Source organism: Ictalurus furcatus, chromosome 16 (assembly GCF_023375685.1).
Source record: "Ictalurus furcatus strain D&B chromosome 16, Billie_1.0, whole genome shotgun sequence".
Lineage (NCBI taxonomy): Eukaryota > Metazoa > Chordata > Actinopteri > Siluriformes > Ictaluridae > Ictalurus > Ictalurus furcatus.
Genome location: NC_071270.1, coordinates 19,355,992 through 19,378,020, shown reverse-complemented (window position 1 = coordinate 19,378,020; position 22,029 = coordinate 19,355,992). Strand labels below are relative to the sequence as shown.

The window sequence follows — 22,029 nt, the reverse complement described above, 5'->3', positions numbered from 1 at the left end:
TTTTATAGGCTCAAAAAAGCTACGTCTGAAGAGCCGATGAGTTAGCTGTTCCGGTCAGTTACACTCAACCTGATTTAAAATTGATTCTAGTGATCTAGTAGATTTGTCTACTTATAAATTTTGAAAATAACGAGAACAACGACATCTAAAGTAAACCTGAGAGTGGTAGAGTGGCAATTTGAGTCCTGAATTGGTTTTTTATGGTCTATAATACAACCCCAATTCCAAAAATCTTGGGGCAGTATGGAAAATGCTAATAAAAACAAAGCAGAGTGATTTGTAAATGTAATTAGATTTGTATTTAAACAAAAAGGTAGGAAGACAAGGTATTTGATGTTTTACCTCAATTGTATACGTTTTTTTAAGATAAATTTTTATTTTGAAATTGATGCATGTAACAAATTTCAAAAGTTGGGACAGGGGCAATTTAGGACTAATAGTGATGTGACATGTTGAAATAAGAAGGTGATGTGAAACAGCTGATGCAATCGTCTAATCATAGTATATAAGGAGCCTCCAAAAAAGGCCTAGTCCTTCAAGAGCAAGGATGGGTCGAGGCTCGCCAATCTGCCAACAGATGTGTCGGCAAATAATCCAACACTTTTAGAACAACATTCCCCAAAGACAAATCTGTAGACTTTTGGGCATTTCACCTTCTACAGTGCACAATATAATATAAAGATTCAAGGAATCCGGTCAAATCTTGGTGTGTAAAGGGCAAGGCCGAAAACCACTTCTGAATACACGTGATCTCCGATCCCTCAGACCTGACTGTCTTAAAAACAGTCATGGTTCTGTAATGGATATCCTGACATGGGCTCAGGAATATTTTAGTAAACCGTTGTCAGTCAACACCATTCACTACTGCATCCACAGATGCAAGTTAAGGCTTGTCCAGAAGCGCCGCCGACTTCTGTGGGCTCAGTCTCATCTGAGATGGACAGTAACACAGTGGAATCGTGTTTTGTGGTCAGATGAGTCAACATTTCAAATAGTTTTTAGACAAAACACCCGTTGTGTTCTCCGGGCCGAAAAGGACCATCCAAGCTGTTATCAGCGTCAGGTCCAAAAGCCAGCGTCTGTCATGGTAAGAGGGTGTGTCAGTGCCCATGGCATGGGTAACTTGCACATCTGTGAGGGCACCATTAATGCAGAAAGATATGTACACATTTTGGAGCAACATATGCTGCCATCCAGAGCAAGACAACACCATACCACATTCTGCCTGGATTACAAGCGCATGGTTGTGTACGCAGAGAGTGCGGGTGCTAGCATGGTCTGCCTGCAGTCCTGACCTGTCTCCAATTGAGAATGTGTGGTGCATTATATAGCGCACATTAAGGCAACGAAGGTCCTGTACAGTTGCGCAGCTGAAGAAATGCACAATGGATGAATGGGGAAAAATTCCGCTTGCTAAACTTAACCAACTTCAGCGCCCAATGCTTAATAAGTGTTATTAAAGGAAAAGGTGATGTTACACAGTGGTAAACAGTCGACTGTCCCAAATTTTTTGGAGTGTGTTGTACTAATCAGATTTTAAATGAGTGTAAATTTTCAAAAATAAATTAAATTCTCATAGTAAAACATCAAATAATGTGTTAATAATGTGTTTTCAATATAGTACAGGGTGAATTGAGTTTTCAGATAACTATTTTTATTTGTTTTTGCATTTTCCATACTGTCCCAACTTTTTCCGAATTGGTGTTGTAGCAAACAAAATTTTATAGTCATTACCATTAAACAATTACCAGGTATGTTGTGCTATTCTGACTCCTTGATGGCATTGTTTAGGAGCTCTGCTCTGCCTTTATTTATTTATTTATTTTTAATTTAAAAAATTTTTTTAAACGTTTTTCCCCCTTACCTTCTCTCATCCACTCCCCTGTTCTCTAACCTTGAATTTGGTAACCAAAATAATTTATTTTTACAAATGAGACAAAATAGACTTGAGTTTTATCAATATACACTACCAGTCAAAAGTTTAGACACACTCATTCTTCATTTTATTTTTTTTTCTCATTTTATAATAATAATAAAGCCATCAAAACTCCGGATTAACACAAATGAAACTATGGGAATTATGTTGTGATAAAAAATCCAAAATAAATCCAAAATTATTTAATATTTTAGCATCTTCAGGGTAGACACCCTTTTTACTTAGAATTTCCAGAAATGTATTCTTGGCATTTTCTCAACCGATTTCTTGAGGAATCACCCTGAGATGCTTTTTAAACAGTATTAAAGGAGTTCCCACCTACGCTGGACACTTACTGACTGCTTTTCGGAATATTTTACTGCAAGTCGTCCGTTTAAAAAAATATATTTTTTTGTATATAAAATGTTAGTTTTCTAATGAAAGAAATGAATATGTCGGCACAATTATATTTTTGTCTACAACACCGATTTCAAACATTTAATCATACACCTTCAGATCAAAAGGTTTTTAAGATCATGAGAAACATTTCAGTCAAGTGTCTCCAAACTTTTGACCGGTAGTGTACTTGGTGATGTAAAATTCATGTCTGGATAAACAATGGAATAATAATCATAGTAATTAGTTGAATGATTGCAAAATTGAGTTTAACTTCCGATTTGCTTCTGAAGAAAAAGTAATGGAAGCAAGGCTGCTTCCTGCCCGGGAAAGAGTGGCTTCCAGTAGTTGTCCACCTGGTGTATTTTGAAATAACATTTCTATTACGCGTTAGTTTCAATGAACTGACACACACTTCTGAGGAATAGTCTGCAGGTTCTGAGTTGCCAGAACTGATAAGATAATATATGAGAGAGTGCAGATATGAATTCATTTCGTCATCCTTTCTGTGTGTATGATAGCTGAACAGATCACCATCTCTCTCTCTCTCTCTCTCTGTCTCTCTCTCTCTCTCTCTCTCTCTCTCTCTCACAAGCTTGATACTGTATTAGAATGTGCAAGACCTCTATTTGCAAACCCACTCTCCGGCTTCTGAATGAATTCCTTGTTATCCGTGTGACTAGGAGAGAAATTGAAATGTTCCTTTATTAGGCTTGACATATTTCTGTGGTCACACTTCTGCAAGTTTGTCCAGATTCGTGGAAATGAAACTCTGGTTCTAATCTCAGAGACGATGTTATTTTTAATTCTCAGTCAGTCTGAAACTGTTGAGACGGAAGTCTTGACTTGCTGTGGTGGAAATGTAGAGACATCTGAGCGTTTATCTTAATTGAATCTTTATATTTCATTTGTAGCATCACAAATCCAAGTATGATTTAAATGCAGCCGGTCCGTGAATGTGCTTTACAAGACATGTATTCAGTGATCTTATTGCTCTCTGTTTGATTAAATGTAGTTTTCATAGTGACCTTCCCTTTTAGGTGAGTTTTAGACGTTGCATATCCCCTGTGTTTGGAATGCTTTTCTGGCCACAGACTTCAGGATCTTGAAAGCCACAACTGGATCTTTGTACGTCAGTGTATATGTAGTTTCATGCACTGGAGTTCAGTGTTACAATGAGCAGGGTTTTGTCACGGGACTGAAAAAAGCTCTTTTGGAATCCTGTCTTATTCAAGAATTTTATATGAAGGTCATGTGGTTGGTTGTCTGGAATTACAGTCTGTGAACGTATGTAGTTTTGGTCACATTTATTGACAAATCTTACCATACTCTCTAGCAAACTTGAGGTCTGGCTTGCGAGACTTGGTAACTGCGGTGCCATTGGGCACTGTAAAACACTTAAACTGATAATAATAATAATAATAATAATAACAAACAATATGAAAAATCAAAAATAAAAATGTATCTTGATGTGAAAACAGAACTGATCACACTCATGATGAACATGAGTGATCTGTGTGTGAACCTGCATTTGGAAGCTTCTCATCTGCCTAGTACAACTCTAATCTTACCAGAGCTTGACAAATTTTTCTAAGGAAAACAGCAATAGTTGTCTTTTTTTTTTTGTTCAGTGGCCAAACTCATTCTTTCTTGCTTTGTCACACTAAGGCAAAAGATTATCAGATTCCTAGGGCAAGAGTTCATTTATGAAGTATTGAGTCAAGCTGTTCCTCATAGTTTAGGAAAACATTTCATGGATGTACATGGATTTGTGACAGAAACATGCCACCAATCCACTGACCTACTTCTGTGCTTCGTCCCACACCACTGTTCGTCTGGCCCAGATCCTCAACAGGGCTACAGCAGTGGTTCACAAACACAGTTTTTTTCTTCAAGAAAACAGATACCCTCGTGCTGAACACAATACCACCTGTTACAAACTGCTGCTGATTGAGACAGAACTAGATAGCTTTATTTTAAGCCTGAGGAAAAGTGAGTCCTGTGACTTTACCTCAGAAAATATCAATTAAGACAATACTTGGCTATTAAGCTCTTGTTTTCAATTTTTTTTTCTGAATCTGATGGATGAAAGATAATAATAGATAACGATTCTGGCTGGCAGCCATGCTGGCTCTCTAAGCAAGCTTCAGCTAGTTGAGAATGTAGCTCCGTCCTTACCAGGAATAGTACCTCAGAACACATAACCAGTGTGATATTCAATCTACATGGCCTGCCATGTTAAATGACTACAAAATCCGGCTTATGATGTTTTAAAGCTCTGAATGGTTTAGCTCTGGGTATCTTACTGATCTCCCGAAGCAGTATAGTCCATCCTGAGCACCTCAAGCAGGCCTATTGTTAGTCCCATTGATCACTCGCACCTCAGTTTGTGGAAAATGTTTTTCATACATTGTCCCTGTAGTGTAGAATAGTGTTCCAGAGAACATTTTTATAAGGGTTTCTAAATCTGGAAATACAGTTTTTGGGTCTTTTATTTTGTTCATTAATTCATTAATGCAGGGTTTCCCAAGTTAGGGGTCACTTGATTTACTAATGGGATTGCGAGAGAAACTCACAATCATCTCTTTGGTTTCATTCATATAATATTATTTAATAATAGAATTGAAAACAGATTTTGTTTTTGAAACATTATTGGGATCACATTAAGACAAACCACATTTAAAATAAAATTGTTATTTTAAGTCTTTTCACTTTGTTGACCGGAAATCAAAGTGGACAAATTTCCCTGTCCATCTACCTCTGCTAAACACAGAGGTAGATGAACAACTTGTGTCTTAACTCACCATTATTGAGCATGAACACTAACCAGCTTTTACAGGTAGTGTTTGAATTTTAAAAATCTCTCATGTAGGCTTCAACCCTACTGGTCTGTTTTGGGTACCAGCCTTCTGGATTTTCTAGATTAGTAAATGCTTTTGAATGTAATGTCGGTGTTTTTGATTTGAGATACAGCCCATGACAATAATCTTGAGGCCAGTGGCAAATTTTAAGAGAGAAAGAGGTCGTTAGAGTGTTTAACGTCACTCTGCATAATTACAAAACATTTTATAATTCAACTTGTAAACGTGACGTACCGAGGTGTTTTGGTTCTGATGTGTCAACTTTAGTGAATGTTGCTTTTAAATCTTCTGAATGTACATAAGATACACAAACATGTATGTAAACAATGCTGATTGTGTTGCTTCTGCATGTGCACGCAAAATCATCCGCCAAGTATAAACCAGACTCCTCTGCTTCGCATTGAGCCGTATCTCACCCCCCAGCGTGGATTTTCCTATAACAACACAACACTTCCTACTAGACTGGACCGTCAGGGCAAGGAATATCTGTTTGGTTTTCAATCATTTATCGAATTGAATATTTAATTAAAAAAAATAAATACAATTTTTAAAAAGTACAGTGGGATTGGTCATAGAAAATTCAAAATGTCCATTTGGGGTCATTTACCCAAGAAGTTTGGGAACCTCTGATTTAATTATTGTAGATTGTTTCATTAAAGGGATTTACCATAAATACATTTTTATGTGGATGATGATGATGATAATAATAATAATAATAATAATAATAATAATAATAATAATTATTATTAATTTAAACATCTGTCTGCATAAATCAAGTTATGATGGTGGTCTTGTAACTGGAACGTCACGTTCTGTTTACGCAGTTTACACATTAATGTTGTTCCAGAAGAAAAAGTACACATACACACAAAAAACCTGTTAGGTGATGTTTATCAAAATTATTTGCACAAAATTTGACCCAGCTCATTAATCAAAAGGAACAGATTAAATTGCATCAAGAAATTGGACAAGTTAACTAAATGTTACAAACAGCTTTGTTACAAGAGAGAGGAGAGAGGCTAAGAAGAAAGGGGTCAAAATATAAACAAGTACTGGTTGAGTGGAGTCCAAAAATAGATCTATGCGGTTGGGTGGTGATGACAACCTTTTAAAAGTGGGCCAAATCCATGTGACGCAGCATAAAAAATCTGTTTAACTTGGTGGGAGAAAAAGTGTTGGGAGAAAATGCGAAGTGAACTCCAACGTTGCGAACAGTCTCTGATGTTTAATGTGGCATTGAGTATTTTATATTCTCCCATAAAAACGGAATGATACAGCCATGGAACATTACTTTAAGGAATGGTTGACCATTTTACCCAAATCATCTTAACATCTGTGACGAGCAGACATCCATCCCGGCAGCTTTCATCACGTTAAATGTGCTTCAAAGAGCTCATACGCTGGGAACCATGAAGATCTATTACATCATTCACAATCTGACCTGCTCTGCATGGCTAATATAGGAGCAGGTCATACATAGTTTATAATAGTTTGTCTCTCAAGTTAATATATCATGTGTGGAATATAATTTAAACCTGGGAAAAAGTCAGTGGGTAAGTCATTATATAAAGACTTTTATTTTGTAGAGAAGACTTGTTTTTCATTTGTTTTACGTGGTTCATACATAACTGTAATAACGTGCTCAGTTCAGACGTGTGGTCTCATGACAACATTACATAAAAATTCAACTTGGGTCAAAAATCATTTTAATTGAATGTTTATTTACTGAATATTTATAATAATTATTTAATTTATGCAATTATTTCCTTTTTTTTTTGTTAAACATCTGCTGACCTACGTTTACGCTAAATTGTATTTTGAGTCTATAACCAAACAAGTCATAACAAGTAATAAAATGACTTGAGATATATGCGAGCACACAGTATATCAAAAAGATATACGCTCTACGCTGTCTTTTTTAGAGCTCTGGATTTCAGCATGCTCTGATGGGATAAGCTTCTTGTGTAATAAGGAACGGGTGAAATGAAATCCAGGCTTTTTGTATTCTGAGCCGTGTTTGTGTATGTGAACGCACAGGAAAAGACTCAGTATGACATCATCTGTTCGTAAAGAGGAATGCGTAGCCTTCACATATGTTCTGCTCAGACTAGTGCCTTTAGATTTTTTTTAAACAAGGTGTCAAAACACCTAAATAGAAGTCTGTTCCATTTCCTGACAGGCTTTCCTTCCTACAGCCATGTGTGTGAGTGTAAATGTACTTTCCACCTGTCTAAGGGACCCCTGTAAGTTCTTAGAGCCCCAAGGAGCAAAAAAGATACTCCACAAATCACCAGGAACTAATGTGGCATTAGTGAGCTCCATGACACATGTCTGAGCGCAGAGCGTTAACGGGTTAAGGTTTGTGTTGATTAAGTTTAGTTCCAAGAGCTGTCCTTCCTCAGAAGTGGCAGAACTGCACAGCTGACATTCTCAGAGGTGACACTCACCGGTTTCTTGGCTGCCTTTAGACAGTTCTGGGAATGCAATATGTTATAATCGTCTCGCTGACTGGGCCATACAGAAGATTTTCAAACAGCTCAGGGCAAAGCTCCAGGTCAACCGTCCTGACGATATATCATGCTTTCACCAACATGTCGAGACAGCAAGCTTATTCTTTGTTCCCTGTTTTTTTTTTTTTTTTACCCTTTCCAAATACGTGCTGTAACTAGGATGGGCCTATTTTTCACGTTGGCTATGACTGGGTTGTGATGCAAGGCTTTCCTCGAATCTCTTGCAAAATCTCCGCCACGTTAAGAAAAATCTGTTAGTTACACAACGTTGCGTAAGGACACTCTAAGGTTCACTTGCTGGAACTTGTTAGATATCTTTGTTTGAATGCATGTCTAAAAGAGTTCATTGTGCATAAAAGACTTCTTTGGATATGAGCAGTGACATTAATAGCTGAATCATGTTTATTTTATTTTCCTGGAATCACAGTGACTCAGATCTTTTCTTAAAAAAACAAAACAAAAAAAAAAACTACTTCCTTGTCTGTGAAGTTCACTTTTGGGCAATCCTGATTCTCAATGGTAAACCCATATTTCTTTCCTTAATTGTTATACAGTTATGTAATTGACTGGGTATTACAACTTGTTTTTCCCACTCTAGATGTCTGGGAAACATCCAGTGCAAACTATCAGATTTCAGAAGAAAGATTGGCAAACAGGAACACAACACTCAGTCAATCTTTCCATCAGCAATGCAAGATGTGGCCAGATCTGCATGATTTAGTTTGATTTATTGTCAAGGCACTAAGAGAGAACATGACGGTTCGGCGTAGTGTGGTGAAAGTTGAGGATTGCTTCATCACTGAGCATTTATGCAACACGTATCTGCATCTTGAAGTGTAAACATATTTCCCTCATGAACTTGGGTGAGAGTTGTGCAAGCCAGTCAGAAGATTAAAAACCTGACTTCAACTTGTGATGATGTGACCTCTGGTATTACTGAGGTTCTCTGCGATGACAGCGAATGCTCACTGCATGATGGTGCAGTGCTGATTAGGTTACTGGTATAAGTGGGTACAATATATGCATGAAAAATATTATTCAATTATCGGCTTCAATTTCTGACATCTCATAAAAGATTGGTGGATTGCTGAAATAGTTTTAAGCTATTTGTCCATTAATGCAAGCTGCTACATAATTATCTGTCATCTCTGTCCCTGAAGGCTGTAGATGATCTAGAAGATAGTCACAAATATTTGTATACACTTCCAGTCAAAGGGTTTTGAACATGTAGGGGTGTTTTTAAATTTTATTTAATTTAATTTAATTTATTTTTTTACCCACTATTAGTAATTAAATAAGGAATATTAAGGAAGTGTTAAATTAAAGGACTTACTAATTTTCACTCTCAGATTCTAATTAGTGCTATTAAAGTGCTTATTAAAGGCAAGTGCACTTGTTTTGTGAAGTAGCTTAATTAGTATGATTTACCGTAAGCCTAGATTTGTCTTACAGTTGATGTTAGAGAGTGTTAATTGTTTTGTGTGCTACTAGTGCCTAATTAGAGTAATCCAGGTCAGAATTTCAGTTACATGTAAACTTACAGTGCTGTGAAAAAGTATTTGTTTTCAAAAACAGATTTCTTCTGTTTATGTGTATATCTCATGCTAAATTGTTTCAGAAATTAAAACAAAATCTAAGCTAAAACAAAGGCGACCTGAGTAAACACAAAATGCAGTTTTTAAATGATGATGTAATTTATTGAAGCAAAAAAGTTATCCAATACCAACTGGGCCTGTGTGAAAATGTATTTGCCCCCATAGTTACTAATTCCCCAAATCTTTGAAACTGCATCCATAATGGAGTTCAGCTAGACTAGATGCAACCAGGCCTGATTACTGCAAACCCTGTTCAATCAAATCTACACTTAAATAGAACTTTTTTTTTTTAACAGCATGAAGTTGTTTGAAAGGTCTTAGCCAGTAACACATTATGCCAACATTGAAAAAAATTCCAGAAATTATGAGGAAGAAGGTGATTGAAATACATCAGTCTGGGAAGGGTTATAAAGCTATTTCAAAGGCTCTGGGACTCCAAAGAACCACAGTGAGAGCTGTTATCTCCAAATGGAAAAACTCTTCACAGTAGTAAAACTTCCCAGACGTGGCTGATCTTCCAAATTTCCTCGAAGAATTTTGCGTCTGTTTTTCACGTCTTGACTGTGGTACAGTCTGACATTAATGACTGCTGAGATCCTACAGTGTGACATGGCTTACAGCAGGGATCATGTTCGTACGGTCTGACAAGCAACAGTCGCAAAGGACTATAAAAATCACACAGTGTTCACCTGGCTTAACTTGAACCCATTTCTTAAAGTTTAAGCAAAAATGTGACTATCAACGTATATGTACACTAACATGGGACACTTTAATAGGAACAGCTGTACACCTGCTCATTCATGCAGTTATTTAATTGGCCAATCATGTGGCATTCAACCCCCATTGCAAATCGGGTTTATTGTCAAAATTTACAGACTTTCAGCTGTTTGCAATGAACAAATCAAACAAAAGCAATTGAAATAGTTCAGCACAAGGAGTGCTTCAAATTGTTTCCCCAAATTCAACTGAAAATGCAACTTCTAATGACTTCTCCTGTCTCAAAATTATTCAACCCCTTCATGGGAGTCATCTTTAGTACTTAGTAGAGCACCCTTCTGCTGTTATGAATCTGAGGTTATCATGGGCACATGTTGAAGATTATTACTATTATTGGTTAAAGTCACAGAGATCACACTTCTTAAAAATTCTGATGTTCAATGTGAACATTAACTGAAGTTCTTGAGGTGTATCTGCATGATTTTATGCATTGTGCTGCTGCCACATGATTGGATGTTTAGATAACTGCATGAGCAGGTGTACAGTGGATGGTGACTGTATATACACACGTTTCTATATTTAACAAATTGCATTTAGCACAATTGTTATATGTTCAATTAACATTTCAGCCGCAGTGTTTCTTAATTACATTTTGACGATATATTGCTATTTCTGTAAGCTGCTGATGGCAGTCTTGATTACATTGTTTAAAAAAACCAAAAAGCTTATGCAAAGTGAAATTGTGTATGAGTGACTAAAAATCAAATCAATCTTTGAAGATGAAGGAAACAAAAGCAGTCAGTATGTGCAGCCAGAGAAGAAAACGATGTTTAAAATGAACTGCCTGACTCATAATGAAGGGAGCCTTCACTTAATTTTACAACCGCATTCCCAAAACTTTGGGACAGTAAGGAAAATGGTAATAAAACAAGTGATTTGTAAATTCTATTCACCCTGTATGATATTGAAAACACTACAACAACACATTATTTAATGTTAGAACTTGTGAATTTAATAAGTATTTTTTTTTTAGTGGAAGATATACAGTACACTCATTTCAGATCTGATTACTACAACACACTCCAAAAAAATTGAGTGTTTACTACTGTGTAACATTAAAGTTTCTTTTAATAGCACTTATTAAGTGTTTGGGCACTGAAGACACCAGTTGTTTATGTTTAGCAAGTGGAATTTTCCCCTATTTTTCTCTTATCCAGGTCTTCAGCTGCGCAATTTTATGGGGCCCTCATTACTGTATTTTGTGCTTCATAATGCGCGACACATTCATAATTGGAGTCAGGTCAGGACTCCATGGAGGCCAGTCTAGCACCTGCACTCTCTACTTACGTAGCCATGCACTTGTAATCCATTCAGAATGTGGTTTGATGTTGTATTGGAAGAGAAAGCGACTGGATGGTAGCATATAATGTTAAAATATCTTTTGCATTAATGATGCCCTTACAGATATGCAAGTTACCCATGCCATGGTCATTGACATACCTCCATACCATGACAGATGCTGGCTTTTGGACCTGACGCTGATAACAGCTTGGATGGTCCTTTTCCACTGTGGTCCCAAAAACATGTCTGTTTTGTCCAAAAACTATTTGGAATGTTGAACCTGTTATAACTGTGCTGCTGTCCATCTCAGATTAGAGTGAGCCCAGAGAAGTCGGCTGCACTTCTGGACCTTATTGATGTATGGCTTCTGCTTTGCATAGTAAAGCCTTAACTTGTATTTGTGGATGCAGCTGTGAATGGTGTTGACTGACAAAGGTTTAACGAAGTATTTGTAAGTCCATGTCATGATATCCATTACAGATACGTGAAGGTTTTTAAGACATCTGAGGGATCAGCAATCCCACACATTCAGAAGTGGTTTTTGTCCTTGTCCTTTACACACAAAGAATTGAATGAATTCCTTGAATCTTTTTATTATATTGTGCACTGTAGAGAAATCTAGAGATTTGTGTTTGAGGAGTTCTAGATTATATGCTGACATATCTGTTGGCAAATTGGCTAACCCATCCAAAAAACAAGAAAGCTGATTAGGTAAATCATGAAATACTTTGTCTGTATAATGTTTATTTTGGACTACAAATAAATTTACAAATGACTGCTTTCTGTTTTTATTTGCATTTCATTTACCATCCCAACTATTTTGGAATTGACTGTAAAATCAGACCTTTTCTATCTACTGGCAACTATTGTTCATTATTGACTATATAGCCAATTCTGTACACTATATAGGGGATATATATATATATATATATATATATATATATATATATATATATATATACATACACACACACATCTCTAACTTTGAATGTTACAAGTTACCTAGTTAAATGAAACCAAGTGTTAAAAGCATTTATCTGTATTAAGTACCTGAGGATTTACGGGTCATTAAACACATTTTAATTATATAAATATATGAAGCAGGTCTCTATGGTATCAATCCTGATGAGTACATTTTGAGCTGAAAGATATTATGCATTGTGGTAACTTAAAGTCAAATAAATAATGTCAACTTGAATCACTAAATAATATTAGGAAAAAAAAAGTGCTGTTCATGACGATGCAAACGTGATATTTGAACAGATTGTAACTGATTTGGTGTTCTGTTGGTGGGAACAAACGTCATGGATTTAATAAGTAAATATGAAGGTACATTTTTGCCAATCGTACCTAATATTTGAACAGTTGCATATATTTTTTTCTTCCTCATAATTTCTCATTAATTCGGTCTTGGCCAATTCCCATGCAATAGCTAGCATGTGCCTCCTCTGAGACACTTGAAACCAGCCACATCTTTTCAAACTTCTGTTCAGGCTGCATCACAGGTCAGCATAACACACTCTGAGGAAAGCATCATCTGCCCTCTTCCGCATACATGAGCTCACAGACACCTGCGATTGGTCACACTGATTGGCAGGGGTGAGAGTAACGTCATCCTGCCCACCCAGAGAGCACGGCCACAGATGGCAAACTGTTTACTATTGTGCTACTCAAGAGCCCTTTTGCATTATATTCATAGAATAAATCTCTGCTCTGATTATAAAAAAAAAAATCTTACATTAGAAAGAGTCTCTGGCCATAAACAGCTGGAGACCTGCCATCGTATGCAGTAAACCCATGGCTTTTTATTGTTGTAAACAAGGGTTGATTTTTGTCTCATCTGGAATTCCTCCTGCCTTATCTACAGCGCTTGGTTAGTAGGTATTTCTGGAGCTTAGAAAATGAGAGCCCATCTCACCCTTGAGGTTGACATTATCTTAATAATCCTACTCTGGGAGGTGCAGGGGGGATTTAAGTTTCACTGTGCTAATGCATTGACGTAATGGAGACGACTCAGTGAATGTGTATGTCAGCAGGACACTGTGGCTTTCACTTATTACGGAAGTTAAGAGCTTTCACAAGAGTGTCCATTTGCTTTCTGAAAGGTCACACAGTTTATTATTATTATGTCTCACATTTTTTTTTGTTTATTATTGGAACCATTTGTCAGTGTGTGATTATGTCTCAAAGGTCTAGATTTTATTCAAACACAGCAACTGAAATTGGTTCTCTGTGTGTGTGCAGGGGGAACCCAGCGTCTCCCACGAACTATAGGAGTGTCCCTGGCCAAGGAGCTGATCTTTGCTGCACGGGTGGTTGATGGTGCTGAGGCGAAAACTCTAGGGCTGGTAAATCATGCTGTGGAGCAAAACAAGAACGGGGATGCAGCTTACCTGAGAGCTCTGGAGCTTGCCCGAGAGTTCAACCCACAGGTACGTGACACCTCCTGTCCAGCTTTGGATGGACAGAACATTGCACAGTTTGCATGCTGCATACTAAGGTCACAAGACAACTGTATTTTAACTGAAATTTACAGGAAAGCAAATATAATTGTTGAATGGCCTCCCAAAAATGTTAGAAAACCACATGTAAAACTCTTGTGCATTTACAGTGGAAATAAAAAGTCTATACACCCCTGTTAAAATGAAAATTCTGATGTAAATAATGAAACCAATATAAATCATGTCAGATCATTTTCCACCTTTTAATGTGATATAGCACCCAACAAAATTCAAGTGACAAATAAAAAAACAAAAAAACAAATAGAAATGTTTTAGGGAAAAAAAGAAAAAACGAACACTAACCTGCTTGTGTGCAAACCCATTAACTAACACTTTGTTAAAGCACCTTTTGTTTGTAATACAGCACTTTGTCTTTTTGGCTAAGGGTCTACCAACTTAGCACATCTTCATTTGGCAATTTCATTCCACTTTTCATTGCAGAAATACTCCAGATCTATCGAATTGTGAGGCGATCTCCTGTACACAGCGTTCTACAAGTCATTCCATGGATTTTTAATAAGATTTAGATCTGGACCATTCCAAAATGTTGATCATCATATTATTGACTTGGATTTGTTCTTTGGGTTGTTATTGTGCTAGAAGGTGAAATATTTCATCTTCAGCTGTCTAACACAGGGGTTCTGTGCTGAAATAGATATTATTAATAGGTTTTTGGAGCTATCCATGATTCCGTCTATCTTGACTAGAGCGCCAGTCCAGTGTGGGGTGATTGAAAGTATGTTTTGGCAGAATTTAGGTGGCTTTGAATGTTGGTTGTTTGTTTCTTTTTGTGAGAAAGGGCTTTAACAATAGGAGAGATTGTTGTCAAATGCAGGGAGTTTACTAGGCTACTTTCCAGATGTTCTTGCAGCTCCTTTATTGTCACTGTACTATAGGTATCTTTGCAGCCTTCCTGAGAAGATTTTGTCTTGTCCTTTTGTCAATTTTTGAGGGACGTTCCTGTTCTTGTTATGTCACTGTTGTGTCCCATTTACTCCACATTTTGATGACGGCCTTCACGTTGTTCCATGGTTGATCCATCTCCTCATCCTACCTTTCAACAACGAGATCCCGTACATGTTTTGTAAGCTCTCAGTGGACCATGACTTTAGCAGTCCATTGAAACCAAAAAGATGTCAAGAAAATTGTACACAAACATCTGATCTTTATTTGGGTTTCAACAGAATCACTTAATTGATGACAGGTGTATGATAATTACTTTTGAGCCTTAGTTTGAATGTGATTGATTAATGCTGACCAGTCACATGCCCCATTATAAAAGGGCATGCACATTTATGGTTCTGTTTGTTTTTCACTTGAATTTTGTTGGTTGATATAATCACATTAAAGGTGGAAAAAGATCTGACATGATTTATCTTGGTTTAATTTTTTTACATCACAAAATCCTTTTTTAAAAGTGGTGTGTAAACTTTCTCCATCCACTATATTTTGATTATATGCACAGGGTTACTGTCTACTGTCAGAGCTGCTGTTATAGAAAATTAATCAACAACTTCTGTCCAATCAGAATTCAACAGGGCTGTGTTACGAGACAAAAAAATAAATAAGCAAGAACATGAGATTCTTGGCATGTTTGGGAAGGCAACTGTTTTAGAATGAAATGAACATTAACTAGGTTTGGAGATTCTGATGTAGATCATTTTTGTTAATACTTCTCACTACATTGATGTCACAACCAAAGTGGTGTGATGTGAATTATATGGTCTGGAGGGGAAGCTGCATGGTTTTCTGATTATATTCTGTGTTTGTCCTTTTAGGGGCCGATTGCAGTCCGAATGGCCAAGCTGGCCATCAGCCAGGGTGTAGAGGTAAGATTATACTTTTTGCTAAATCATCTGTTAATTTTTTAATCGGAAACTTTCTATAAAATCGTAAACAAAGGGTTTGTTTGTGTTCATTTCCTCTGGGAGTCTCTTAACGGACTGGACAAGCGGTGTATTAAGCATTTTAGGGCTTGATTAATGAAAAAGCCTAAAGTATAATCTTGTAGTATTTATCAGATCTAAGTCTTCCTGTTTTGCCTTTAAAAGAACCAAACGTGAGACTCTGCATGTAGATTGAGTTGTATGAATGTGGTGTCCGTCAGTTGCGACCCTACTATTGGGTTCAGCTGCTACACTAGATGCCAGTGAGAGTCTGTTCCATGACACCACCTTGAACCCAGGGGCATATCTGTCAGTGCCATGGAGCCTTTAGGTCAAAGGAAGTCATTAATTATACTGATGTCCTGACAAATGTTGTCATTTTTCACATACCGCCTATTTTTGAAACCCCAGTAGGGAGTTTGGACAACTGCACACGTTAGATTGTGTTTAAATACAGCAGATACTTTGGAAACTATGCCGCTGGGAATGCGTTCAATACTGTAGATTGCAATTGCAGATTGGGATTTAGTACAAAGCTGGACAGGCATTATAGAGTTTACTGCTTATTGAACATTAATTGTATTATTAGAATCTAGAAGCTGCTTCTGATCCATTACATCTCAGACGCTCAAATAACATCATTAATTATAGCCCATGTATTATATAGAGGAGTTTTACTATCATTTATTTCTCTTACACCAAAGCAATTTAATAAACAATTGCAATGTTTGTTCATTAAAGAATAGCAAATCATACTTTTTATTAATTTATAGTTATGTTTAATGGGGAACCTGACAGTCCTTCCAGAACCACAGGAAGGTCCCAGGAAAGTATGCGCGGCCTGCAGCCTCCTGACACCACGCATAAACCTCGAAGTTAGAGGATGTTGCCCTACAGAGGCTCCATCAACAGGGGCGTGGCTGGCTGAAATGGCCGCCACGTAAACCCTGATTGTAGAAGGAGCCCACCCCGCTGAGAAATGTTCTTGTAAGAACTCCAGGACTGTAGCTATTGCGCAGTTCACTGGGTCTACAGTGGATCCCTGCGGATGGGAATCTCCCAAGGAGTGCCATCTAGCAGTGATATTATCTCTGAGAACCATATTCGAGCTGGCCAATAAGGTCCTACTAGCAGCAGACATAGACTGTCTTGGCAAACTCTCTCTAGAACTTGTGGGAGCTGAGCGATGGGGGGGAAAAGCATACAGATGTGACCTTGGCCACATGTGCACCATGGCGTCCAGCCCTAATTGTGCGGGAGGAGTGAGGCCGAACCACAGTGGGCCGTGTGTTGTCTCCAAGGAGGCGAACACATGCAGTCCCGCTTGGCCAAACCTCGCCATATGGACTCCACCACTTGTGGATGGAGCCACCAATTCCTGGGCCTCAGCCCCTGCCTCAACAGGATGTCTGTCCCCATATTCCCAGACTGTTCATTGCACTCATTGACAAACTTTCCTTCTGCCCAGAGAAGAATTAGTTGTGCCTGCCTGAACAGGGGGCACAGACATAATTCTCCCTGGTGGTCAATATATGAGACCACTGGTGTGTTGTCTTTAAACACATGGTGACCTCTCAATTGAGAAAGAAGGAATTTCAGTGCTAGAAATATGGCCCACATTTCTAGGGAATTTATATGCCGTTCCAGATGAGGGCCGCACCAGAGACCGTGAACTGGACAGCTGTCTAAGAACGCGCTCCAGCCCGTGAGGGAAGTGTCTCTCATTACCGTCTTGTGCTAAGGAGACACCCCTAGAGTGTGACCCAAGGCTAGAAACTGGGGCCACTCAAATTCTCAGTGCACGTAGGCATCGCCGCGTGACACTGATTATTCTCAGAGGTTTCGTCCTTGGACGAAACCCCCAACAGAGGTTTCGTCCTTGGACGAAACCCCCAACTTCTCAGCCACCACTGAACGTTCTCCTTTGCAATAGGCCCATAAGTGCCAATAGTCTCCCAAGGTCCAGCTTTATCTTGCTCAGTGTTGATAGGATTGACCCTACGCATGTTGGGGATAGAAACTCCCTCATCGTAGTAGAATCCTTATAACACTTAGAAAAAGTTGTCCACTACACTGGGGAAAGTATACTTTTCTGAGGTTCAACCTGAGCCCCAAGCTCTTCATGTGGGTGAGAACAACATCTCGATGTTGAACCGCCAGTTCCCTGGATCGTGCAAGAATTAACCAGTCGTCCAGGTAGTTTAGTACATGGATGCCCTGGAGTCACAATGGAGCCAGAGTGACATCCATGCACTTTGTGAAGGTGCGAGGGGATAAAGCTAGCGATATTTCTATGTGGAAATGTGCACCTTTTAGATCTATCATCACAAACCAGTCCTCAAACTGAATCTGTGGAACGATAGGTTTGGGCGTCAGCATCTTGAGCCTGTATATCCGAAGAGTACAGTTCAGATAACGCAGATCTAAAATTGGCCGCATACTCCTATTTTTTGCGGACCAGGGAATAACGGCTGTAAAAACCTCCCTCCCTCAGGGAATATGTTCTATGGCCCCTTTGTCCAAGAGGGATCTTACTTCCTGCGCCATCGTCGGGCTCTGAACCGGGGGGGTCGAGCTATAAACTGGACCCGGTAACCCTTTGCTACAGTAGACAGAACCCATGGAGACACATTTGGCTGTACTTTTCACGCTGCCAGATGGTCTTTTAGTGATGTTAACTATTCCACATTCTATTGGAGGGAAAGCATCAGATTTTCGTTGCCCTGTGACAGCTTGCTGACCAGAGAACACTGAAAACTTGGGACCGCCTTGGCTAGAGGAGGCCCTACAGTAGCACTGGGGGCTAACTGCCCTAACAACCTCATGTCCCCTGATACGTCCCTCCACGGCCCCTCAGGACTGCTCTTCTTTGCCTGCTTGGCCTTTATGACCATTCTCAGATCAGGCCTAGTAGCAGGCCGTGACTGTGGCCGCTCGGTTCCCCTTTCTGTCTGCGGGGGTTGGCGGGCTGCCATACTCGCCTTCTGGGTCTCCCTCGCACTAGTGCTGGCCCGGGCTCCACTCTTGGATGCCTGGGTGAACTCAAGACAACAGGGAAGGAACTGGCTGAATGCCGCCATATGTCAAGCTCACTCAGCAGGTCTGCTTGGTAGGCCTGCAACACTGTCATTGTCTGCAGTGACCCACAAGCAAGACCACTATCGCATAGGCCTTGCCCACCGATACTACAGTGGCCTTACACGGTGGTTTGGATGGCAAAGCCGGCCCCCTAATTACCTGCCGTCGATGGAAAGAGGTAGCTTGCAAGTGCCTCCTGCACCTTCAACATAGCTAAATAGCCATGCCGTTCATTTCCCACAATGGCCAAATAATCCAACATCGTGGGGTTATAAATATGGCTTATGCATGGTTTTCCCCCAGAAGCCTGATATTTTGTCATGCACTTCTGGAAGAAAGGGGAGTTTCTGCAGTGTGAGGGGATTTACTTTCACTGGGGAGAAAAAGGCTCATCCAGCCTTAGTAATCACTTCAAGCAGCTCTTTATATGCTGCTGTCAGTTTTTAGCACATCCTTCTGGCTCCTCGGAGTCAGAGAGAAATTATTACTATTATTTTGTGTGCGTGTGTGTGTGTTTTTTTGTTTGTTTGTTTTTTCCCCCTTTTGGCTTTCCATAGCGGAAGGAGGAGTCTCGACGCGAGCTCCAAAATCCAGCAGAGAGCCGAACCCGGAAGACAGAGCAAGAGATAGAGCAGCGCTCGTCTCCCGCTCCTCTTCCGGATCAATAAGAGATCCCCCGGACCTGAGACTGCTAGCTGCCTCGGCAGCGGCCGGCCCAGATCCGCGAGGCTCTGAAACCCAACTCGCTTGGGCTTCCGAGAAGAGCGCGAGTCGCGAGCCGAGCTGCTTAATGTAGGTATTACCATGCGCAGCCTCTCGAGGCAGCCATCGCATGCTACCCCCCTAGACACTTCACCCAGAAAGTGTGCACTATTCCCCGTGATGAAACGGGAGCAAGCCGTAACACACTGAATTCTCTCACTCATATTTTTCTCTCTCGCTCATTCCTTTTTTTCTTCTCTTTTTTAAAGGGATAGAAAAGTTCTGAGATTTTGAGAAAAGATAGTGAGGAAATTAAGCGTCTTTTTGTGTCTTTACACAAACAACTGACATGCAGTCTTTCGCTGAAGATAAAGGCTGATGGCGCGGTTCACAGGTGCCATATTTATATCACACGATTTTACACAAGCTTCAGATGCCCTTTGCGCGCGAGAGGCGCTCCCATAGTGTTATACTAAATGCAACGTCGAAGTTCCCTTTGAAAGGGAACAACAGTGACAAACATAGCAGTATCTATTTTTTTATTCTTCCTTTGCATTGCATTGCCTCGTGAATTACTGGTTATTCAACTTCAGGTTATTGACACTCCTTGTTTTGTTTTTTTTGTTTTTTTGTTCTGTTTTTATCCCTTCAGGTGGATTTAACAACAGGATTAGCGATTGAAGATGCATGCTATGCTCAGGTATGGTTTAATTTCCAAACCGCATCCTGTGAACAGAGAACCAAACTATGTCATGGGTCTGATTAAGTCCTTAGATTAATATAGCGCTTTTCTAGGCACTCAAAGTGTTTTACATTGTATGGGGGGGGGAATCTCCTCAAACCAGTGAATAGCATCCACCTGGATCATGCGACGGCAACCGTAATGCGCCAGTACACCCACCACACACCAGCTATTGGTGGAAAGGAGAGGAGAGTGATGCAGCCAATTCAGTGATGGAGATTAGCAAACAGTTTCATTTCAAGCTTAATTATACAACCAAAATAACAATGCATCTTTACAATATGTTTTGGTCATGGAAGCAGGCAAATAGATCACTTAGAGAAAACACAGACTATTATGTTGTGGTTAAAAAAAAAGAAGATGTACAGACCCCTCAGGACATAGTCCAACTATTTAAATATTATACAAACACATGCATTAATATTCTGCCTATTTATTGGAAACACATGGATCTTTACAGTATTCATGAATTTTCCATGCACAGAATACATTTGTATTAAAATTATCATTACAATCAAGTTGACATTATTTATAGGCCTACTTGTTTCTATGTATCTATTAGAATTTTGATCATGGTGGATTGTGTTGTTTTTTCTGCCAAACTAAATTTTAATAATCACAGACAACTTGCCTCCTCTTTTGGAGAACCCTGAGTTTTTCTACAGTAATGTGACATCTCTTAGGTTATCCCAACAAAGGACAGGCTCGAGGGTCTGGCAGCGTTCAAAGAGAAGAGACCCCCTCGCTATAAGGGCGAGTAATATGGGAAAAGTCCTGAGCAAAGCCGAACTGCTGCCTTCCGGATTTCCTTTCACTGCGACTGACAGAAGTCATAGAGAAAGCACTAGCCTGCTGTCCTGTGCCTGCCTGACCAGCCCTTGGCCCTCTCACAAAAAGACCAGTGATCTCACTCACAAGGACTTGAGGTGACTGAAGGAGAAAAGGAGTGTCTTTTCCACAACATGTCCCTCACCTGTGAATGAAACTTGCATGGTGTGTCTTTCTGTTCTTTTGTTCAATACGGTTCATTCTTTTCACCTTCCTTAGTTTTGGTTTGTGAATCTGTATCCTTGTCTTTCAAAGTGTCTTTCAATGTTCAATCAAGTGTTTCATAATTCAAGCCACCTCAACAAAACAGATATATAGTTACGTCATCGCTGCTTAAATGCCAATGGATATCTAATGCTACAGATGCAGTGCATTAAACAAGCCTGTCTGCTTTTCCTTAAAGCATATGTTATGTATTATAAGCATATGTTGTATAACTGACACTGTCACTATTCCATAGTAATTGACTTGAAGTGTTTTGTTTTGTTTTTGTAGGGAGAAAAAAATGCAATAAAACATTGTCTAAAAGTATGATATCCTGTACGTTTTCTTGGGCATAAAAGCATAACATAATACAACCACAAACGTCTTTGTTGTTAAAGTGCATTTTTTTTCTACTCCTGCAGTCCTCATTAACCTGGATCAAGCTGATTGATGATGTAAGCAGAATATAGTCATTTTCTTTAATTGCAGGTCTATCGTTAGAGTATGTTCGTCGTATAATCTGATGCGGAGGACATGTTATTGCACAGTCTGATAGAGAGTTCATAAAGTTTTTTAGGGATTATCTTTTACAGTGTGACAAGTAATAATCTTAAATAAAAGACTGCTGTACAGCATAAAATAGGCTTTACATGAGCATAAGTCTTTTGCTATTTTTTGACCCATCTCCTGGATCTATTGCATCATTTAGTCCAAGTCTGAAGCGAATAAAGAGAACAGTATGGTTCTTGAGTC

The 22,029-nt window shown here is 39.1% G+C and overlaps 1 protein-coding gene across 1 annotated transcript in view; it reads left to right on the top strand.

Annotated features, from left to right (window-relative positions):
* The window catches only part of auh (AU RNA binding protein/enoyl-CoA hydratase), a 36,846-nt gene extending 15,243 nt beyond the window's left edge, over positions 1-21,603 (top strand). The window contains exons 7-10 of the mRNA XM_053644856.1: positions 13,580-13,767; positions 15,615-15,665; positions 20,155-20,202; positions 20,928-21,603. Coding sequence (XP_053500831.1) covers positions 13,580-13,767; positions 15,615-15,665; positions 20,155-20,202; positions 20,928-21,005 — 365 coding nt within the window. The 3' untranslated portion in view covers positions 21,006-21,603. The remainder of the gene's footprint in view (positions 1-13,579; positions 13,768-15,614; positions 15,666-20,154; positions 20,203-20,927) is intronic.
* The last annotated feature ends 426 nt before the right edge of the window (positions 21,604-22,029 follow it).